Source organism: Micromonas pusilla (assembly GCF_000151265.4).
Source record: "Micromonas pusilla CCMP1545 genomic scaffold MICPUCscaffold_10, whole genome shotgun sequence".
In the NCBI taxonomy this organism is placed as follows: domain Eukaryota; kingdom Viridiplantae; phylum Chlorophyta; class Mamiellophyceae; order Mamiellales; family Mamiellaceae; genus Micromonas; species Micromonas pusilla.
This window is the reverse complement of record NW_003315891.1, coordinates 1,074,946-1,095,692: the sequence shown is the minus strand read 5'-3', so window position 1 is coordinate 1,095,692 and position 20,747 is coordinate 1,074,946. Positions and strand designations below refer to the sequence as shown.

The 20,747-nt window shown below is 67.2% G+C and overlaps 9 protein-coding genes across 9 annotated transcripts; 4 read left to right on the top strand and 5 right to left on the bottom strand.

Annotated features, from left to right (window-relative positions):
* Positions 1–15: 15 nt before the first annotated feature.
* On the top strand, positions 16–2,045 carry MICPUCDRAFT_48338 (uncharacterized protein; the record flags this gene model as incomplete). The annotated part of the gene is made up of 3 exons (XM_003061804.1): positions 16–779; positions 948–1,117; positions 1,303–2,045. 3 exons carry the CDS (start codon positions 16–18, stop codon positions 1,944–1,946), a joined length of 1,578 nt encoding a protein of 525 aa, XP_003061850.1. The 3' UTR covers positions 1,947–2,045.
* Positions 2,046–3,223: 1,178 nt separating this feature from the next.
* MICPUCDRAFT_7709 (uncharacterized protein) lies at positions 3,224–3,841 on the bottom strand (the record flags this gene model as incomplete). Its single annotated transcript, XM_003061541.1, has 2 exons — positions 3,224–3,325; positions 3,521–3,841. Coding segments are annotated over 2 exons (423 nt in total), but the record flags the coding sequence as incomplete, so codon positions are not given.
* Positions 3,842–3,919: 78 nt separating this feature from the next.
* Positions 3,920–4,345, bottom strand: MICPUCDRAFT_9716 (uncharacterized protein; the record flags this gene model as incomplete). The annotated part of the gene is made up of 2 exons (XM_003061540.1): positions 3,920–4,053; positions 4,249–4,345. Coding segments are annotated over 2 exons (231 nt in total), but the record flags the coding sequence as incomplete, so codon positions are not given.
* A 484-nt stretch (positions 4,346–4,829) lies between these two features.
* MICPUCDRAFT_51470 (uncharacterized protein) lies at positions 4,830–6,934 on the top strand (the record flags this gene model as incomplete). The annotated part of the gene is made up of 3 exons (XM_003061803.1): positions 4,830–5,497; positions 5,721–5,970; positions 6,169–6,934. 3 exons carry the CDS (start codon positions 4,830–4,832, stop codon positions 6,895–6,897), a joined length of 1,647 nt encoding a protein of 548 aa, XP_003061849.1. The 3' UTR covers positions 6,898–6,934.
* An 81-nt stretch (positions 6,935–7,015) lies between these two features.
* MICPUCDRAFT_51469 (uncharacterized protein) lies at positions 7,016–9,558 on the bottom strand. Its single transcript, XM_003061539.1, has 3 exons — positions 9,294–9,558; positions 8,296–9,095; positions 7,016–8,121 (listed from the first exon to the last, which is right to left on the bottom strand). Exons 1-3 carry the CDS (start codon positions 9,382–9,384, stop codon positions 7,162–7,164), a joined length of 1,851 nt encoding a protein of 616 aa, XP_003061585.1. The 5' UTR covers positions 9,385–9,558; the 3' UTR covers positions 7,016–7,161.
* Positions 9,559–9,801: 243 nt separating this feature from the next.
* On the top strand, positions 9,802–12,842 carry MICPUCDRAFT_462 (uncharacterized protein; the record flags this gene model as incomplete). The annotated part of the gene is made up of 5 exons (XM_003061802.1): positions 9,802–10,386; positions 10,465–10,786; positions 10,838–10,983; positions 11,032–11,843; positions 12,041–12,842. Coding segments are annotated over 5 exons (2,667 nt in total), but the record flags the coding sequence as incomplete, so codon positions are not given.
* Positions 12,843–13,118: 276 nt separating this feature from the next.
* Positions 13,119–14,450, bottom strand: MICPUCDRAFT_49695 (uncharacterized protein). Its single transcript, XM_003061538.1, has 2 exons — positions 14,143–14,450; positions 13,119–13,933 (listed from the first exon to the last, which is right to left on the bottom strand). Exons 1-2 carry the CDS (start codon positions 14,272–14,274, stop codon positions 13,361–13,363), a joined length of 705 nt encoding a protein of 234 aa, XP_003061584.1. The 5' UTR covers positions 14,275–14,450; the 3' UTR covers positions 13,119–13,360.
* A 202-nt stretch (positions 14,451–14,652) lies between these two features.
* On the top strand, positions 14,653–16,378 carry MICPUCDRAFT_35450 (uncharacterized protein; the record flags this gene model as incomplete). The annotated part of the gene is made up of 3 exons (XM_003061801.1): positions 14,653–15,651; positions 15,703–16,054; positions 16,124–16,378. The coding sequence occupies 3 exons, from the start codon at positions 14,653–14,655 to the stop codon at positions 16,324–16,326; spliced, it is 1,554 nt and encodes a 517-aa protein (XP_003061847.1). The 3' UTR covers positions 16,327–16,378.
* Positions 16,363–19,796, bottom strand: MICPUCDRAFT_48335 (uncharacterized protein; the record flags this gene model as incomplete). Its single annotated transcript, XM_003061537.1, has 3 exons — positions 16,363–16,782; positions 17,157–18,263; positions 19,038–19,796. 3 exons carry the CDS (start codon positions 19,794–19,796, stop codon positions 16,453–16,455), a joined length of 2,196 nt encoding a protein of 731 aa, XP_003061583.1. The 3' UTR covers positions 16,363–16,452.
* Positions 19,797–20,747: the final 951 nt, after the last annotated feature.

The following is a 20,747-nucleotide window of genomic DNA, read 5'->3' as shown; positions in this document are numbered from 1 at the left end:
CTCGTCGTCATCATCATGGCGACGCCCTCCGACGTCACCGCGATCCGCGAGACGTTCGAGGCTGCCGACCAAGGCCACGTCTTCGCGCACTACGACGCGCTCGACGCGTCGCAGCGCGCGTCGCTGTCGGCGTCGCTCGCCGCGATCGGAGATCCGCATCGCGCGGCGTCCATCTACGCGCGGTCTACCGCCGCGCACGCCGCGAACGCGTCGTCCGATGGATCCGGTGATCCCGCGGGGTCCTCCCTGTACTATGCGCCCGTCGCCGCGGACGACGGCGTCGACACCGCGGACGCGAGCGTCGTCGCGAGATGGACAGAGGAAGGGATCGCGATCGCGCGACGCGGCGAGCTCGCGGTCGTCCTACTCGCGGGAGGGCAAGGCACGCGACTGGGGAGCGCGGACCCGAAGGGGATGTACGACATCGGGCTCCCTAGACACAGGAGCCTGTTTCAGTTCCAAGCGGAGCGGCTGCTGAAGCTGACGCGATTGGCGGGGAAGGAAGGAGAGGGCGTTGGGGAGAGAGCGATCGTGCCGTGGTACGTGATGACTTCGCCGCACACGCACGCCGCCACGGTTGAGTATTTTCGCGAGAAGAATCACTTCGGGCTGCCCGAATCCGAGATCACGTTCTTCCAGCAAGGCACGCTGCCGTGCTTCGACGACGACGGGAAGATGATCATGAAGTCGAGGCACGAGGTGGCGACCGCGCCGGACGGGAACGGCGGCTTGTACGCCGCGCTCCACGCGTCGGGCGCGATCGACGACATGCGACGCAGGTGCGTTCTATACACTGGTTCCCATACGACCGCGTCGGCGTGGTGAACGCCGATCCTTAAGGACTTTTCCCGGCGCATCTCTCCGCCCACCCTCGCTTTCAATCCCCGACCTCGACACCTTTCAACTTCAACTGACGCCTTTCAACTCCACCCGGACGTTCGACGCAGAAACGTTAAACACGTGTACGCGTACTGCGTCGACAACGCGCTCGTGAAGCCCGGGGACCCGACGTTCGTGGGATTCTGCGCGCTGCGAAACGTTGCCGCGGGCGCCAAGGTGATCGCGAAAGCGGCCGCGGACGAGCCCGTGGGCGTGTTCACGCGGCGGGACGGTAAAGGTGCGTTCTATACACTGGTCCCCATACGACCCCGTTCGCGTGGTGAACGCCGATCCTTAAGGACTTTGCCCGGCGCGTCTCTCCGCCCATCCCTCGCGTTCAATCTCCGCCCTCGACGCCTTTGAACTCCACCTGACGCCTTTGAACTCCACCCCGCCATCGCTTTGTATGGAACGACCCTAAAGTCCACGTCGTGGAGTACTCCGAGATGCCGGCGGCGCTCGCGACGGCGACGGACGCGGACACCGGGAAGCTCACGTACGACTGCGCGAACGTCGCGCTGCACTACTACAGCTTCGACTTCCTCGCGAAGTGCTGCGACCCGGACGGGGAGGTGCAAAAAGCGCTGACGTATCACGTCGCGCGGAAGAAGATCCCGCGGTTGAGCGACGACGACGCGACGACGACGACGCCAGAGTCGCCCAACGGCGTGAAACTCGAGGCGTTCATCTTCGACGCGCTGCAGTTCGCGGGCGACTCCGTCGCGTTCCTGCGCGGCGTTCGCGAGGACGACTTCGCGCCGGTGAAGAACGCGGAGGGGACGGGGAAGGACTCGCCGGACACCGCGAGGAAGCTGGTGAGCGGGCAGCACGTCCGGTGGATTGAAAAGCACGGCGGCTCGGTCGTCTATAACATGGACGACGCGGGGTGGGAGATCGCGCCCGCGGTGTCGTACGCGGGGGAAGGCCTGGAGGAGATCGTGAAGAAGAAAGGGGCGTTTCCGTTCATGGCGTACAGGGATAACCTCGAGCCGGACTTGGAGGAGGCTCGGAGAAAGCGCACGGCGGGGGCGGTCGCGGCGGAGGACGCGCGAATGGCGAAGAAATGAAAATTGATTTCAGTTCGTTCGCGTAACCGGACAGGACGGAATCGGAACGCGTCGTCGGTTCGAACGATTCGATTTAATGATTGATTATAATCACAAAAATAGTCGTCGCTACGCTTCGTCTCGTCTCTTCCACGCACTGCATGTTCTGTCCGTATGGCATGTGTCCTCCTCCTCCTCCTCCTCCTCCTCCTCGCCTCGCCTCATCACGCGCGTCCTCTCCCGCGTCGTTTACTCCTCGCGCCGCCGCCGCCGACGCCGCCGCCGTCCGAACCCCCGCCGTTCGTCGCCGTCGGCCGCGGTTTCGGCAGCGGGATCGTCGTGTTCGTCGTCTTCGCCGCCGGCACCGCCGAAACCGGCGCGACCGCGGAGACCGCGGAGACGACCGCCGGGGAAACCTTACCTGTATTATTCTCTTCGTCGTCGAGGACGAACCCGAACCTGCTCCTGGACGTCGTCGTCATCGTTCCCGTCGCGCCGCCGCCCGCCGCGCTCGTCGCGCCGCCGCCGTCGCCGCCTCCGCCGCCGTCCGCCTTCTTCATCGCCGCCCACGGGTCGAAGACGTTTGCGTTCGTGTCGTCGAACAGCGAGTCCGGGAAAGCCGCGCTCGCGTCGTCGCTCCCCGCCGGCGCCCTCGGCGTCGACGCCGACGCGTTCTCTTTCCCCCCGTCTTCGTCTTCCCCCACCGTGTGATGAGTCTCTTTCGCCTTCGACGCCGCATCGCGCTCGAGCGTGCTCACGGAAGGCACCCTCGGGAGCGGCGGGCCCTTCCCGCCCGCGAATATCCCGACGCCGTTCTTGCGGTCGCGCGTCGACGTCTTCTTCTTCTCCCCGCCGCCGGCGGACGCGGCGGCGGCGGCGGTTGGATTCAAATTCACGTCGCCGCCGAACAGCGTCCCGAGATCGATCCTCGTCCGCGTCGTCGCGGATCCGTTCGTCGCCGCGGATCCGTTCGTTCCCAACGCGCTGAACCCCTCCGCGAGGTTTAGCAGCCCGTTCGCCGTCGTCCCGACGGGAAGCGGCGGGAGCGGCGGACCCGACCGCGGCGCCGCCGCCGGGCCGCCGTTCCCGCCGCCGCCGCCGGATATCCCCCCCCACGCCCCCGCCGCTCCCGGCGGCGGCGGCGGCGGCGGCGGCGGCATCCCCCCGAACGGCACCGGCAGCCTCGGCGTCGGTAAACCCCCCGTCAGCTTCGACCCCGGCGGCGCCGGAATCGTCTTCGCTCCGCCGCCGCCGCCGCCGCCGCCTCCACCTCCCTGTTTACTCCCGTACCGCGCGAGCATCTCCTCTTTCGTGAACGAGTCCGCGTCGTCGCCGATCGTGTGCAGGTACGCGCACTCCGGATTCCGACACTGCTCGTGTCGAATGAACGCGTTGCAGTACTTAGGGCCGTTCCGTACGAGCGAACGTCGGGGTGGAGTTGAAAGGCGTCAGAAGCGGAGTTGAAAGGCGCCGAGGTGTGTCGGGATTGAAAGCGAGGGGTGATGGGCGGAGAGAAACGCCGGGAAGTAAAGTCCTTAAGGATCGGTGTCCACCTCGCCGACGCGGTCGTATGGGAACCAGTGTATAGAACGCACCTTAGTCGTGCCGTGACACGCGCGAAGCGATTTCCCATCCAGGCGCGTTCCGTCGACGGCGGCGACGCATCGCCGCGCCGCGTCGTCCGAGGCGTACGTGATGTACGCTCCCCCGGTCAGCTCGCTCGCGGGGGTGTTGGCGCCGTAGCGATTGCGCGCGACGTAGTCCACGTGCCGCGGCGGCGCGGTCTGGCACTTCGTGATTCGCCCGAAGCGTCCGAAGAGATCGTTCCCGCGAAGCGCGCTCTCTACGCAGTACTTTTCCGTGAGGCCGACGACGTAGACTAGGTTTCGCTGGACGACGCGCACGTTCGCGAGGTGCCTCCGCGACGCGCCGCCGCCGCCGTCGTCGTCGCCCCCGCCCCCCGGGCCCCCTCCCGATGAGATTCTCGACTTCGTCTTTTTCTTCTTCGCGGCGGACCGCTCGAGCTCCTCGGGATCCGGCGGCTCGAAGCGTATCGTGCTCTCGTCGTACGGCGTCCTGCACGCCGGGCACTTGCCCTTGCCGTCGTCCTTCGCCGCGAGCTCCATCACTGCGAGGGGAGGAGAGAGGGGCGCGGAGGGTCAGCGCGCGAGTCCGCGGCGAAGAGAAGGGAGGACGCGGCGCGGACGGAGGGGCGAGGGTTCGCGGATCAGATTCGTCGCAGCTGTGAACCAACTTATTATTCGATTCTCGCCCTCGAGGAGGACGAGGACGAAGCGTGGGGCGGTCGTGGGGGAGCACGCACGCTGATGCCAGCACCACGCGCATATCTGGTACCCGCAGCGACACGGCCGGAAGTGCCGGTCCGTCGCGTCTAACGCGTTGCAGCACAGCGGGCAGTCGCTGCACTCGCCGGCGCCGTCGTCGTCGTCGGTCGCCATCGCGCCCCGCGACCCCCTCTCGTTAGTAGGGGCTCGCTCGCGCGCGACTGTGTCGAGCTAAGTTCTTTCCTCCCCCGAGAAGACGCGCGCCGCGCGCGCCGCCGTCTTCGCGTCGCCCGCGATCACGTCAAAACGCCGTAACGCCCGAGAGCGTTGTGTCAACCGGCCAGACCCCGGTTCCACCCCGCGCGCGTCGACGGAGTGAAGAGAAGAAAGATTTGCCAGCGCGTTTGTCATCAGACCTCTGGCTGATGAGCTGAGAGGTCGCGGACGACGACGACGCGCCACACAGATCCACACGGCGGCGCTCCCAGCCTGTCGAAATGGCAGCGCGGCTCATCCGCCGCCGGTTCCGCGGACGAACCGCGTCCTTCCACGCGCCGCGCGGGCGGACGTCGGCGGCGTGATGCTCGAACTCCGAGCGAGCCGCGAGCGCGCCGGCGCGATGGGGCCGATCCCGACGCTTCCGCGATCTCAACACCCTCTCGCGCCATCATCATGGCGCCGGCGGACGCCGTTGCGCGTCGGCTTCCTCTTCGCGCTCGTGATGTGCGGCGCAGTCGCCGTGCGCGTCACGAAGACGACGACGTTCCCGTTCGGCGAAGCGGTCGCGATCGTTCGGGAACATCGGACGGCGGCGACGACGACGCGCGTCGCGGCGTCGCGCGAGGGCGACGACGACGAATCGCGACGAACCGCAACCGTCGCGCGACGCGCGTCCGTCGACGACGACGCCGACGACGACGCCCGCGCGCCGCCGCCGCCGCCGTCGTCGTCGCCGTCTTCGTCCGGCGAAGACTGGCTCGACGCCGCGAGAGACGGCCTGGTCCTCTCCCCGACCGCGTTCGCCGACGCGATCGTCGCGTCGCCGAGCTCGTACCTCGTCCTCGAGCCCTCGCACGGGCTATCGAACAGGCTTCGCGCGATTGCGGCGGGCGCGCGGTTGGCTCGAGAGACGAATCGAACGCTGATCGTCGCGTCCTATCCCGTCGGCGTCTTCAACGCGACGCTCTCGTCGCTGTTCACGACGTCGTTCCTCCGCGCGATGCAGGGGGGCGCCGACGGGGGGCTGGGGGCGAAGCTTCTCGAGCGTTCGCCTCGCGCGGTGGGACTGTACGATCCGCGCTCGGATCTCCGACGCGCGTTCAGGCGCGTTCTATACACTGGTCCCCATACGACCGCGTCGGCGTGGTGAACGCCGATCCTTAAGGACTTTACTTCCCGGCGTTTCTCTCCGCCCAAACCCCGCTTTCAATCCCCGACCGCGACGCCTTTCAACTTCATCTGACGCCTTTCAACTCCACCCCGACTTCGCTTCGTATGGAACGACCCTCAGCGCCTTCGTCGACGCGAACCAAATCGGCGGGTTAGAAAAAGCCGCCGCCGCGCTGTCGCTCGATCCCGCGAACGCGAACGCGTGGACGCGCGCGGTGTACGTCAGGTCGGGGTTTGGCGTGCTGCTGAACACGAAGGAGGAGGAGGACGCGCTCCGCGACGGCGCGTTTTACGCGACGTTGGAGCCGTCGCCGGAGGTGGAGAGATTGACGCGGGACCCGTCGCTCGGCGATCGCGCGTTGTCCGCGATGGTGAGACTACCGTACACTACTTACTGTCTTTCCATGCGACCACCCCCCACCTCGCGAGGACTTCTTTCAATCTTTCTTTCAAGCGCCGCTCGGACCCTCCTCCTCCTCGCGTTTTGACGCGTGGGAACGCCGTTCCACCAATCGCGCGCTCATCACGCGACTGACGCTCGTCTTCGTCTTCATCTTACGCGTCGTCAGTCGGACGACGAGCTCGTGTCCGCGCACATCCGCGGAGGGTTGGACTCGAAGCTTCCGAAGGCGAGTCTGGTGCCCGCGAGCGCGTCCCTCGCGAACGTCCCGGAGGAGAGCTTGGAGGCGGTCGTGTCGAAGTACTGCTGCGACTATATGCGGAAGAGATGCACGCCGGAGACGTTCGCGAACGCGCTGATGAAGAAGGCGAGCGCGCGCGTGGAAAAGAAAAATGGAAGCGACGAGGGCGACGAGCGGAGAAACGCGACGACGACGACGACGACGAAGACGACGACCGTCTTCATCGCCGCGGACGACGCGGACTTCGTCGCAAACATCAACGCGCGCCTCTCCCCAAGGGAATCGTATCGCGTCGTGTCGTTGCGTCGACCGCCGAGCTGCGACTTTGGTTACGGCCCGGCGAGAGACGAGACGTGCATGCGATACGCCGTCGCGGACATGTTTTTGCTCGCGAGAAATCCCGGCCCGCTGATAAAGAGCACGGGGTCTTCGTTCTCGGATGTCGCGATTTATTACCGCAGAGCGCGAGGGCGCGCGAGGGACGACGCGGAGGACGGCGCGGACGCGGCGGGTCCGGGACGCGTGTCCGAAGGGTGCGCGGGAGAAAAAACGCGCGTCGCGCCGAAATCGAAAAAAGTCGGGAAAAAAAAAACCTGGAAAGGGCTACACGTAGGTAGGCCTCGTAAGCCTAAGGTACATAGTCTAGTAGATACGTAGCGGTAGCACCTTCGAAGCGATGAGGTAGCATGTGTGTAGTATGTATGTATGCGCGTGCTGTCTTCGCGTCGCGTGGAGCGACGAGCGAGGCGCGCGCGGTGGGCGAGAGGACGATCTTCGCCCGAGACTGGAAAAAAGTTAAAGTTTTCGAGACGCCGCGTGTCTCATCACAAAGGAAGGCGTCGCCAATCGTCGTCGAACCGCCCGCCCTCACCATCAATTCGTCCATCTCACGGATCTCCTCTCCTCTCCTCCCATCCTTCATCACGCGCCCGCGAGGAGCGTGTTCCCCCCCTTATACACGAGCGGCTTCGCCGGCGCGAGGTCCGCCATGAGCGCGTTCTGCTTCTCGATGTGCCGCAAGAAGTACTCGTCGTCTCTATTGACGATTTTCGCCTCTCGCACGTGCACGACGTCGGCGTCGTCCACGTCAAAGTCGACGTCCGCGACGCAGACGGGCGAGCCGTCGAGCGCGGACGCGCCGCCGTTCCACTGCAACACCGTCGTCTTCTCCTTCATCCGCGCGAGCTGCTCCCGGAGCGTCGGCTCGTCGATCTCCATCAACGACGCGAGCTTGGCCACGGAGACTGAGGGTCGAGGGTCCATACGAGCGAACGTCGGGGTGGAGTTGAAAGGCGTCAGAAGCGGAGTTGAAAGGCGCCGAGGTGTGTCGGGATTGTGAGCGAGGGGTAGTCGGAGTGATGCGCCGGGCAAAGTCCTTAAGGATCGGCGTTCACCACGCCGACGGGGTCGTATGGGAAACAGTGTGAGATAGAACGCGCCTGACGCGTAGAGCTTGAGAAACGATCGCAGCGTCGGCAGCTTCGACGCGGCGCCGACGTCGGCGAGGAACAGCTTGAGCTGCGCCCTGTACGCCTCCTCGTTGAAGTTCGCGGCCGCGCTCCCCGGGTCGATCGCGGTCGCGGTCGCGTCGCCGCCGTTTCCGCCGCCGCCAATCTTCGGCGGCTCCGGCGTGACAAACTTGGGGCATCCAAACGAGAAGAGATCGTCGTACGCGCTCACCACGCCTTGGCTCATCCGGCTCACGTCGTCGCCGTGCTTCTCTCGAAGCGCCGCCGCGACGCCCTCCTCGAGCGCGCGCATCACCGCGCTGTTCGCCGCGCCGCTCGAACCGCCGCCTGAACCGCCGCCGCCGAGGACGACGCACATCGCGAGCACCGTGTACATCTGCTCCTGTTTCTTCACGAGCAGATCCATCCCGTGCTGCTCGCGGGGTGGAGTTGAAAGGCGTCAGAAGCGGCGTTGAAAGGCGACGCGGGCGGGGATTGAAAGCGAGGGACCCTGGGCGGAGACACACGCCGGGAGCGAAAGTCCTTAAGGATCGGCGTTCACCACGCCGACGCGGTCGTATGGGAACCAGTGTGAGATAGAACGCACCAGCTTCGTCGCCGATACCTTGCGGCGGTTCACGAAGAGCAACGCGCCGTTGAAGTGCCTCGCCGCGTCCGTGTACCTCCCCAGCATGAAGTACGCGAACCCGACGTGGTACGCGACGCTGACGCGCGCGCCCGCGACTTTCGTGAACAATCCCGGCTTATCCAGATCGATCGGGTCCAGCGCGAGAAGCGCGGGCTCGTACTCGCCGAGGAGGCACCGCACGCGGCACGATCCGATCAGCGCGAAGTACCCGAGCGCGGTGAGCACGTTGGAGGCTTTGTGATCGTACCCCTCGCGCTCGCTGAAGGACGCGTCGGGTCCGCGCGATTCGCGCTCGTTGGCGAGGGTTTGCACGATCCCGGACTTGTCCACGAGCGCTTGGAGGTAGTTCAGGACGCCGACGGCGTTCCACACGTTGTCGCACTGCTTCAAGAGCTCGAGCTCTTGCTTCGTCTTGACGCTCACCTTGCCGCGGTACTGACAGAACGACTGGAACTGATACAGGTACTCGTCGATCATGTCCCACAGCCACAAGTTCGGGAGCTGCATGTTCACGTTCCCTTGCAGCACGATGTCGAACAGAGCGCAGTAGTTGTCCCAGCTCTCGCAGCGTTGCTCCAACGTCGGCGTCACTTTTCCGTAGACGTGCCGGAAGTACAGCTCCTTGTACATGAGGCCAAAGACGTGGTCGTTGTCGGCGAAGCGCGCGACCGCCTCCGCGTGCGGCCACGGCGACGCCTTGAAATACTTCTCGCTGATCGCGGGGAAGGATTTCTCGTACATGGAGAGGATCTCGTACACTGTCGGTGACGCGCGGGAGGAGGTCGCACGGGGGTGGAGGGCGAGGGTGAGGATCGATCGAGCGAGCGAGCGCGATCAGGGTTCTAAAAACTCTCTTCGAGGAGAGGGCCGCGATCGATCGGTCGAGCGATCGCGCGCGCGATCGAGACGCGGCGCGGCGATCGAGACGCGGCGCGAGCGTCGAGGCCGCGGCGTACCGTTCTTCTCGCGGATGTGACGGTAGAAGTACACGACGAACTGCTTCACCATGTCCGGCACCGGCTCGTTGGCCTTCGCCAGGTCCGCCATCGCGCTCGGCGGTGCGTCGTCCGCGTCTTCGCCTCGCGCTCGCGCTTCTGATGAGGCTTCTCCGCGCTTCTTCGACGCGGCGCGGCCCTGGTCTCGCGCGAGCGGTTCGAACCTCGCTGCCTGCTGCCTGCTGCCGCGCGAAGGTCGCACGTCGCTTCGCGCGCGGCTCGTGCGGAGGCGCGGGCGGGAAAGGGCGCGCGCGAGGCTCACCCCCCCCCCGGTTCGTTCGCGCCGCCGACGGCGAACCCGGACCTAGACGCGCCACGCGCCATCGAAAAAGTCGAGAAAAAAAGCGCGTTGCGTTGCGACGGCGGCGCCACACCGCACCGCGCGCGCGCTCCGCGGCGGGAGAGGAACCTCCCAAGGAAAGCGAGCGACGCGCGCGCCGTCCGTCCGTCCGCGATGAGCAACGCGCAGAGGGCGTTCGTGAAGAAGACCAAGGGCGGGCGCGTCGTGAAGGTGGTGCGAGAGCACTACCTCCGCGACGACATCTACGTCGGATGCGAGCTCGCGTCCCCCGAGCTCCGCGGCCCGGACCCCTCCGCGCACGTGCTCTCCCCCGCCGCGGACGCGTACGTCGTCATCGACACGAACGTCGCGCTGCATCAGCTCGACCTCCTGTCGCACGCCGCGGTCACGGACGTCGTCGTCCTCGGCGTCGTCCTCGAGGAGTGTCGCGCGCGATCGCGACAATCCTACGAGCGCCTCCGCGCGCTGTGCAAGGACCCGGCGAAGCGCTTCTTCGTGTTCGCGAACGAGCACCATCGCGACACGTACGTCAAGGCGCTTTCGGGGGAGTCCCCGAACGACCGGAACGACCGCGCGATCCGAGTCGCGACCAAGTTTTACGGACGCGCCATCCCGGGAAAGCGGATCGTGTTGCTGACGAACGACCGCGGGAATCGCGCGAAAGCCGCGGAGGAGGGCATAGACGCGATGAGCGCGAAGGCGTTCGCGCGGGAGAAGGCGAGAGACGGGAGCGCGCCGGAGTTACTGGACGTCGTCGCCGCGACGGGGGGACCGCTCGAGGACGACGACGAAGACGACGACGACGACCGCGGCGGTGATCCCGCGTCGAAGCGCGCGAAAAAAACGTCTTCGACTTTGACGGCGAAGAACGACTCGGGGAAGGGAGGGGCGATGTTCGAGGAGCACCTGGGCGCGTCGCAGATCGCCGCGGGGATAAAGGCGGGGACGCTCCACCAAGGCGCGCTGCGGACCTCGAGGTTCTCCCCGTGGGAAGGCGTCGTCGGGTGCGACGCGGTCGGCGCGGACATTCTTCTGTCGGGTCGGTCGGCGTTGAACCGCGCGATGGACGGCGACGTCGTCGCCGTGCGTCTGCTGCCGGAGGAGCAGTGGAAGAAACCGGGGACGCGAATCGGCGGCGGCGGCGGCGGGGGCGGTGGAGAAGACTCTAAAGAAACGGAAACTGAAACGGCCGCGGCAGACGAAGCGTCGCTGGCGCCGCGAACCGCCGACGACGCCGCCGCCGCCGCCGCCGCGCCCGCCGCGCGCGCCGACGGCGTCGTCCCCACCGGCGAGGTCGTCGGCATCGTCCGACGGTCCTGGCGCGAGCGCGGGTACGCGGCGTCGATCGACGTCGGCGACAACGGCGCGGGCGCGGCGGCGCTGCGCGCCGGCGCGAAGGACGCGACGAACGCGACGCAGACGCATGCGGTTCGTCTTCTCGCGATTCCCGTGGACCGCCGCCTGCCGAAGATTCGAATCCAAACGCGCCAGGCGTCCGCGCTCTTAGACCAACGGATCGTCGTCGTCATCGACGACTGGCCGATCGACTCGCCGCATCCGCGCGGGCACTACGTCAAGAGCCTGGGCCCGCTCGGCGACGCGGACGCGGAGACGGACGCGGTGCTCCTAGAGGCGGACGTCGACGACCGACTGTTCGCGCCGGCAGTGCACGCGTGCGTGCCTCCGCTGCCGTGGGCGTTCGACGAGCGCGCGCACTTGGGCGCGCAGCCACATCGAGAGGATTTACGGTCGCTGCGCGTGTGCTCCGTCGACCCTCCCGGCTGCCGCGACATCGACGACGCGTTGTCGTGCCGCGTCCTCGTCGACGACGACGACGGCGCCGAGACTGGGCAGCTCGAGCTCGGCGTGCACATCGCGGACGTGACGTCGTTCCTGCGACCGAACACCGCGATGGACGCGGAGGCGCGCAAGCGCGGGACGACGACGTACCTGGTCCAGCGACGCCTCGACATGCTCCCTAAGCCGTTGACCGAGGACATCTGTTCGCTGCGAGGGGGCGTGGAGCGGCTCGCGTTTTCGGTGTTTTTCCGGTTCGACGCGAAAACGTGCCTGCCGGTCCCGGGCGTCTCGCCGCGGTTCACGAAGAGCGCGATCAAATCGTCCGCCGCGCTGACGTACCAGGAAGCGCAGGAGCTGATGGACGACGAAACCGACGAGTCGCCGCTGACGCGGGATTTGAGGCGCGTTCTGTTCTATCTCACGTTGGTTCCCATACGGCCGCGTTGGCGTGGTGCACGCCGTTCCTTAATAAGGACTTTTCCACCCGGCGCATCTCTCCTCCCACCCCTCGCTTTCAATCCCCGCCTTCGATGCCTTTCAGCTCCACCCCTGACGCCTTTCAACTCCACCCCGACATCGGTGCTTTGTATGGAACGACCCTCATCAGAAACATCAACCGCTGCGCGCGCGCGCTCCGCAAACGACGCGTCGACGCCGGCGCGCTCACGCTCGCGTCCCCGGAAGTCCGGTTCGAGCTCGACGCGTCGACGCAGGACCCGCTCGACGTCGCGATGTACGTCACCAGAGAGGCGAACCAGATGGTCGAAGAGATGATGCTCCTGGCCAACGTCGCCGCCGCGGAGGCGATTTTGAAGGCGTTCCCCTCGCACGCGTTGCTTCGACGGCATCCGACGCCGGCGCCGCGGATGTTCGACCCTCTGCTCAAAGCGTGCGCGGCCGTGGGCGTCGACATCGACGCGTCGTCGTCCAAGACGCTCGCGGACTCGCTCGACGCGGCGCGGAGACCGGGGGATCCGTACTTCAACACGCTCTTGCGGATCGTCGCGACGCGGTGCATGTCTCAGGCGGTGTATTGCGTCAGCGGCGCGCACAGCGTCAACGACCGCGTGCACTACGGCCTCGCCGCGCCGCTGTACACGCACTTCACGTCGCCCATTCGTCGGTACGCGGACGTCGTCGTGCACCGGCTGCTAAACGCCGCGTTGGGGTTGGAGAGACCGGACGCGTCGTTGCAAGACGGAGACGCGTTGAAGGCGACGGCGGAGAACATCAACTCGCGGCATCGGAACTCGCAGTCGGCGGGACGCGCCTCCGTGGAGCTGCACACGCACATCTTCTTCAAGAAGAACAAGGCGGAGACGGACGCGCGCGTGATTCGCGTGCGCGCGAACGGGATCATCGTGTTCGTGCCGAAGTTTGGGATCGAAGCGCCGGTGCTCTTCGACGAGGACGACGACGACGCGGCGGCCGGAGCCGGAGCCGGGACCGGGGGTGGAGAAGAGAAAGAGAAGAGGCGATGCGCGCTGGACGAGGACGCGATGACGGTGACGGACCCGACGGGGAAGCGATGGCGCGTGTTCGACGCGCTGCGCGTGAAGATCGAGGTCGAGGAGCTCCCGGCGCGTCGCAGCCGGCTCGCGGTCAGAGTCGTTCGCGACGCGTGACGGGGAGGGGATCGCGCGCGGCGTCTCGCGACAGAAGTCTTCTCGCTGAGACGACGAAGAAGTACTAAGATTCTTTTAGCAGCTACGACAACAGACACCCTATTACCCTATCCCTATTTTTTTGGCGGCGCCGCGCCGCGCGTCTTCTCGAAGTCGCGTCGCGGCGCCATTTTCTACGCCTCCCTCTCCCCTCCGCGCCGCCGCGGGGGGGCGAGGAAGACCCTACGTCCTACGGTAAAGTTTTCCCTCGTTTTTTTTTTCCTTTTGTTTTTCGGTTCCCACCCGCCCCTCTCTTCTCCTCTTCACCCGAAGAACGGCGCGCCGCACGTGCACGTCTTCCGGTTCCCCATGCAGCACCCCTCCCACGACGGGTTCTTCTTCGCGAACGACGGCTCCGGCGGCGTCTCGAGCAGCCGTCGCTTCGCCGCTTCCACCGCCGGCTCCCCGCCTCCGCCCGGCGACTGCAAAAACGCGTAGTAGTTGAACAGCCGCACCGACTTCAGCGCATCGATCGCCGCGTTGTGCTGCTCCGCGACGTCGCTCCCGAGCAGCGTCTTCACGAGGTGGTCCTGCCCGAACACGCTCCAGCTCTTGTACTTTTCGTTCCACACGCGCCACACGCCGGCGAGGTCTACCATCCCCGCGAAGTCCGTTCCCTCTCTCAGGCCCAGCCACTCCACGTCCTTGGCGATGTTCTGCCCGACGAGCACCGCGTGCGGCGGGAGCGCGTTTCGCACCGCCGCGATCGCCTCCGCGAGCGAAACGCCGTGGGCATCGAGAAGCTCCGCGCTGAGGCCGGTCAGCGGCGTGAGGTACGAGGCGACGACGACGCCCTCCGGGGGTTTCACGTAGACGTTCAGGAGGCACCGCTCGTGCTGAGGGTCGAGGGTCCATCGTTCAAAGCGATATCGGGGTGGAGTTCAGGGGCGTCAGAAGCGGAGTTGAAAGGCCTTCGTCGAGGTGTGTCGGGAATTGAAAGCGAGGGACCCTGGGCGGAGAGAAATACACGCCGGGCTTTTAGTCCTCAAGGATCGGCGTTCACCACCCGGACGCGGTCGTGTGGGGACCGGCGCATAGAACGCACCTGGTCCACGAGCGCGATCTGCGCCACCTCTCGCGCGTTATGCTGCGTCCCGCTCGCGATGCACTCGACGTCGATGCTGAAGTGATTCGCGCCCTGGAACTGCGGCGGCGGGGGCTGCGGGGATCCGGACATCCTTCCGATCGACGGAGACGAGATCGTTGACGCGACGTCGCGACGACGCGACGCGGAAGAATTATCACGTCACCCGAGACGACGCGCGAGCGAGTCCGACGACGCCGCGAGCGGAGCAGCGCGGAGGGAGTGAGGCGTCGTGCGAGGCGAGGAGAGCGTTCTCTCTCGCGCGCGTGCGGTGCGGTCGAAGTGTGGCGGCGCGGCGCGCGGGAGCGCGAGCGTTCGTCCGCTTTCGGCGCCGCCAGTGCGAACATCCTATCAGAGGTGTCACACTCTGGCAGGAAACTTCGACGCGACTGACGACGATGACTCGGACCGGGTGTCGCGCCGGGAGGGTCATCAGAGGGAGACGCGCGCGCGCCGTCCGGCGTCGTCGCGATGGCGACAGCGACGGCGACTCGACCCGCGGCGGTCGCGTCCGCGTCGTTGGCCTGTCGTCGGCGACGCGGGGCGAGAGAAGACGCGCGGCGGCGGCGATGTCGGAGGAGCGCCTCGAGGGACTTATTATTCGGAAAAGCGTCGCGTGATGACGATGATGCGTCGGACGATGCCGACGCCGCCTCGAACGCCGTCGCGACGACGACGCCGTCCGACGCCTCGCCGTCGCCCTCCTCGCTCGAATCTTCTTTCCCCCACGACGAGCGCGGCGTCCGCTTCGCGATCGGCGACGCGTTCTACCGCCGCGAGTCCGCGCAGGCGCGGGATCTCGCCGTCCTCCTCTCGCGCACGCTCGCGTCGCCGCCGCGCGTCCTCGACGCCATGAGCGGATGCGGCGTCCGCGCGGCGCGGTATCTGACGCAAGGGAACGTCGCGTTCGTGCACGCGAACGACGCCAATCCGGCGGTGACGCGGACGATACGCGCCAACATCGAGAGCGCGGTGCGCGCGGCGGACGCGGACGCGGACGACGACGCGAGGGCCGCGGCGACGGCGACGCGGCGTCAGCACGCGGTGACGTGCGAGGACGCGCGCGACGTCTTCGCCGCGAGCGCGTCCAAGTCGGCGTTCGACGTCGTCGACGTCGACTCGTTCGGGAGCGCGGACTTCGTCGACGCCGCGCTGCGGTGCGTCCGCGCGCCGGGGCATCTCTACCTGACGTCCAGCGACGGACTGGCGCTGAGCGGTAAAAACCCGGCGCGTTGCGCAGCGGCGTACGGCGGCGCGGCGATCGCGCCGAACGTTCCGGGGGTCAACGAGCACGGCTTGCGCGTGTTGATCGGTCACGCGGTGCGCGTCGCGCGCGATCGCGGGTTGAGAGCGACCCCGGCATTCTCGCTGTTTCATCCGCACGGGCCGCTGTTCCGCGTCATGCTGCGCATCGAGAGAGAAGTCGAGGGAACGGGGGATGAGGATGAGGAAAACGGCGGCGGCGCGGACGTCACATTACTTCGCACGGAAGACGACGATAAAGTCGGGTGGATAGGGCAGTGCGCGCGGTGCGGCGACGCGCGCGTCGTGCGCGCGGACGAACGCCTCGGGGCGGATAGCGCGCCGTGCCGACGGTGCGCCGCGGCGGGCGCGGGCGCGGAGGCGCCGCCGCTCGCCATCTCCGGTCCGATGTGGCTCGGCCCTCTGCACGACCGCGCGACGGTGGACGCAATGCGTCGCGAGGCGGAGATTTTGAGCTGGGCGACGACGGGAGACGCCGATGAAGACAAAGCCGCCCGGGGAAAGACGAAGCGACAGCTGTCGCTCTCGCGTCTTTTGGACGCGTTCGCGCTCGAGTCGGACGCGCGTCTGCCGCCGTTTCATCACCGAACCGACGAGCTCACGCGTCGAGGTCGATGCGTGAGCGCGAGCGTGAGCGGGGGGCACGTTGGGGACGCGCGCGGGTTCGACCGAGGGCGAGGCCGAGGCCGAGGCGCGCCGCCGATCGACCGGTGGGTCGAAGCGCTCCGCGACCTCGGTCGCGTCGCATGCCGGACGCACGTCGACCCTCGCGGGCTCGCGACGGACGCGGGGTTAGACGACATCGCGGTCGCGGCGGCGAGGGCGTGGGAGGGGCGCGGGGGACGCGGGGGACAGAAGAAGACGCGTCGTGTTTCGCGGTAGGTGCTCGCTCGTGATAGAACGAACGAACGAATGAATGAATCATTTGTCGCATATGATATTCAATCGTGCGGGGACAGCGAGGCCGGCGCACAGTAAGTTATGATAATAGATCGCGCCTCGTCGTCGTCAGTTCTCCGTCTTCTCGTCGCTCACGGTCGCCCGCGCCGCCATCTCCTTCGACAGCGCCCACGCGTCCAACACGTCGTGCACGCGCCCCAGATCTTTCACCGCGACGTCCACCTGCTTCAGCGCGTCGTCCACGTCCTCCCCGAGCCTCAGATCCTTCACGCGCACCTCCCCTTTTTCCCACTCCGCCGGCGCGACGAAGACGATGTACCTCGCGCCGACTCTGTTGGCGTAATCGAACGTCGCGGTGACCTTCTTCTTCGGCTCCAGGAGCAAATCCACCTTCGCGCCCCCCGCGCGCATCAGCGACGCGGTCTTCATCGCCGCGCCCTGCATCGACGGGTTAAACGCCGCGACGACGAAGTCGATCTTCTTCGGGAGCGACGGCAAGATGCCCTGAGGGTCGTTCCGTACGAGCGAACGTCGGGGTGGAGTTGAAAGGCGTCAGAAGCGGAGTTGAAAGGCGTCAGAAGCGGAGTTGAAAGGCGCCAGAAGCGGAGTTGAAAGGCGTCGAGGTGTGTCGGGATTGAAAGCGAGGGATGAGCGGAGAGATGCGCCGGGAGAGGAAGCCCTTAAGGATCGGCGTTCACCACGCGAACGCCGTCGTATGGGGACCAGTGTGAGATAGAACGGGCCTTGTCCTTGAGCAGCTCGACGACGACGCAGTCGCCGAACCCGAACCCGACCGCGGGGACCTCGCTCACGGCGCCGTACAGCGACAGCAGCCGGTCGTACCTCCCGCCGCCGCATATCGCTCTCAGCTCCCCGGCGCGGTCGAACCCCTCGAACACGACGCCGGTGTAGTACGCGAGCCCTCGAACGACGGACGCGTCGAAGACGAGCCAGTCGCCGAATCCGTACGCGTCGGCGAGCTCGAAGAGTTTCTTGAGCTCGTCGACGCCGCCGGTGTCGACGCCGTCGCCGCACAGCGCGGTGAGGTCGTCCACGGTGGCGCACTGGAGGCACGACACGATCTTCTTCGCGGTCGCGGCGTCGAGCCCTTGCGTCGACACGAGCTCCTCCTCCGTCGCCGCCGCGCCGATCTTATCGAACTTGTCCATGACGACGCACACGGGCGCGAACGCGTCGTCGCTCACGCCCATCGCCTTCAGCACGCTCGCCATCACCTTCCGCGAGTTGATCTTGATCCCGATGTCCTTCGACGTGATGCCGATGGAGGTGAAGAACGCGCATATCGCGTACAGAAGCTCCACCTCCGCGTTTATGCTCGGACACCCGACGACGTCCATGTTCCACTGATAGTGCTCGCGCTTTCGCCCGCGTTGCGTCGTCTCGAACCGCCAACACTGCGGCACGCTGTACCACTTCAGCGGAAGCACGTGCGACTGCGCTCGGCCCAACACCATCCGCGCGAGCGACGGCGTCATCTCCGGCCGCAGCGTCACCTCGTGGCCTTCCTGATCCACGAACGCGTACATCTGAGACGTGATCTCCTCCCCCGCTTTGCGCTTGTAGAGCTCCTGGCGCTCGAGCACGGGCGCGTCGTACTCCTCGAATCCGCACGCGTCGCCGATCGCGCGGAACTTGTCGAAGAGCCATCGCTGCAGGCGCATGTCTTCCGGGTAGAAATCGCGCGTTCCCGACGGCGGCTCGAGGTCCACGGGCGGGTGCGGGACCACGCCGACGGTGATCGCGGCGCCGGAGGACGCGCCGCGGATCTGCCGCGCCTCGAGCTTGGCAGCCTTCTTCGCCGCCTCCGCCTCCTTCTTCGCGCGCTTCTCCGCCTCGCGCTTGAGCTGCTTCTCCGTCTTCTCCGCCGGCGGCGGAGTGGGGGGGTCCGTGGGAGAGGTCTCGGGGGGGACGGGGTCGGACATGACGGCGACGACGACGACGGCGACGACGACGGCGGCGCGCCGGAAGATGTGCGACGGAGGACGATCGATCGCGCCGACTTGTCAAAAGTCGAGATCACTGATCGCGCGCGCGACCCGATCGACTTCCGGATGCATCAGTGAGAGGCGTTTTTTTTTCACGGTCTGTCGCGCGGACTTCTCCCCCCCTCACTCGTCGTCCTCCTCGTCGTCCTCGTCCTCGTCCTCCGCGCGTCTCGTCGCGTCTGTCGCCGTCGCCCGTCCCGCGGTTCCGAGAATCCTGCTGTAGTACTCGATGAACGCGCCCGTTTCCGCGTGCGACGCCCCGCGCGCGTCGGCGCCCGGGCGAGGTCCGAACGACGGCGTCGCCGTCGGCGGCGCGGGTTCCCTCTCGCCCTCCCTCGCGGCGGCGGAAGATGAAACGTCGACCGTCGCGCCGCCGCCGCCGCCGCCGCCGCCGACGTCTCCCCACGTCGGCATCGAGCGACGAACCGAGGACGTCGTCGCGAGGACGCTGCCGTCGCGCGAGCCCCGGAGCGACGCCCGGCCCCACTCCGCTGAGGGCCGTTCCATACGAGCGAACGTCGGGGTGGAGTTGAAAGGCGTCAGATGGAGTTGAAAGGCGTCGATGGCGGGTATTGAAAGCGTGGGATGGGCGCAGAGATGCGCCGGGCAAAGTCCTTAAGGATCGGCGTTCACCACGCCAATGCGGTCGTATGGGGACCAGTGTTAGAACGCGCCTGAGGACTGGACGCTCCCGCCGAAAATGTTCGACCGCCGAAGCGCGTTCTTACCACCCTCGTCCCCGGGCGCGGCGGCGGCGGAGCGGTAGAGGTAATCCTCCGCGCGCTCCACCGCGGCGTTCGCCTGCGCCGCCGCCGCGGTCTCCTCCAGCATGCGAACTCTGCCCTCGAGCAAGAACGCTTTCGCGCTCTGCTCCGCGAGCGCGGCGTTGGTTTGCGCGAGTCGCCGCGCGACGCCGTCGCACTCCCCCGCGGCCGCCGCCGCGGCTTCTAACGCCTCCGCTGCTTGCGTTTCCGCGAACTTCGCGACGTCCACGGCCGTGATGGCGCGTCGTTCGGCCTCCTCCGCGCGTCGTTCCGCCGCCGCCGCGCGTTTCTCCGCGTTCTGAAGCTCACGCATCAACTCGGACGTCGACGCCGCCGCCGGTTCGACGAACCCGCGCACCGGATACCCCACGACGGTCCCGGACGGCGACGACGCGAGGGGCTGGTACCCCTGCGCCGAGGCGGCGAACCACGCGTTCGCCGGCGACGGCGGCTCGAGGAGAGCGCCGCTCTTGGTCTCCGATGACTCGCCGCGAGCCCCCGCCGCGGCTTCGTCGTCCCCGCCGGCGCTCCGCGGGCGGAACGCGAAATCGTCCGAGGACGCGTCGTCCGAGGACGCGCCGTCGCCGTCGTCGCCGTCCAACGCGTCGCCGTCCGAGGACGCGTCGTCGTCCCCGGCGGGCGCGGCTTTCGTCGCCGTGCGCAGCGCCACCGTCGCCGCCATCGCGTTCCTCGTCGCCTCCGTCCGCTCCGGGGTGTTCCATCGTCCCGCGAACGCGGCGTCGTCGCCAAAGTCGCCGCTGCTGCGGACGTTCGGGCGCGGGATCGGCGGCGTCGCCGCCGACGCCGACGCCGACGCTGTCGCCTCGCGGGGGGACGGGGACGCCGCGGGTCTTGTTGACGCGGCGGTTTTCGCGCGCGGCGAAGGATCCGAAGATGGCGAATTCCGGGTTTCTTTTCCTCTGTCCGCGACCGCGCCCGCGCCGCCGCCCGCTTCCCTCGCGACGCGCGGCATCCCCTCCCTGGCCACCTCCTTCGCGGTCTCGATCTTCCTCGCCGCGCGCGCGTGGTCGTTGTGCCGCCGCTTGCACAGCTCGATCGCGTCGTGCATGAGCATCAGCTTGCGCTCCGCGAACCCGGGGGAGAGAAACTGCGAGCGAACGTCGGGGTGGAGTTGAAAGGCGTCAGAAGCGGAGTTGAAAGGCGTCGCGGGCGGGGATTGACCGCGAGGGATGGGCGGAGAGATGCGCCGGGCAAAGTCCTTAAGGATCGGCGTTCACCACGCGAACGGGGTCGTATGGGAACCAGTGTGATACTAGAACGCGCCTGCCTCGTCGTCAGCGACGGATTATACCCGAAGCTCTCTCGAAGTGCCTTCCACGCGTGCTCGACGAACCGCGCGTCCGTCTTGGCGTGCAGGTCGTGCCCTTCGTCGCTGAGAGACCCGGTGACGTGGCGGGAGAACCCGAGGAGGGCGTAGTGCAGCGCCGGGAGCAGCGCCATCGGGTTCCCGTCGCGCGCGGCGTCCTCGTCGAAGTCGATCGGGAATCGGATCCGCGCGAGCTCTCTGGCGACCCTTCGGAGGTTGCCGTCGAGGTCGCCGGTCCGCCCGGATCGCAGAGGCGCGCCCTCGAACGACGCCATCCTGGCCCTGGCGCGGCGGATACGTGGCGGG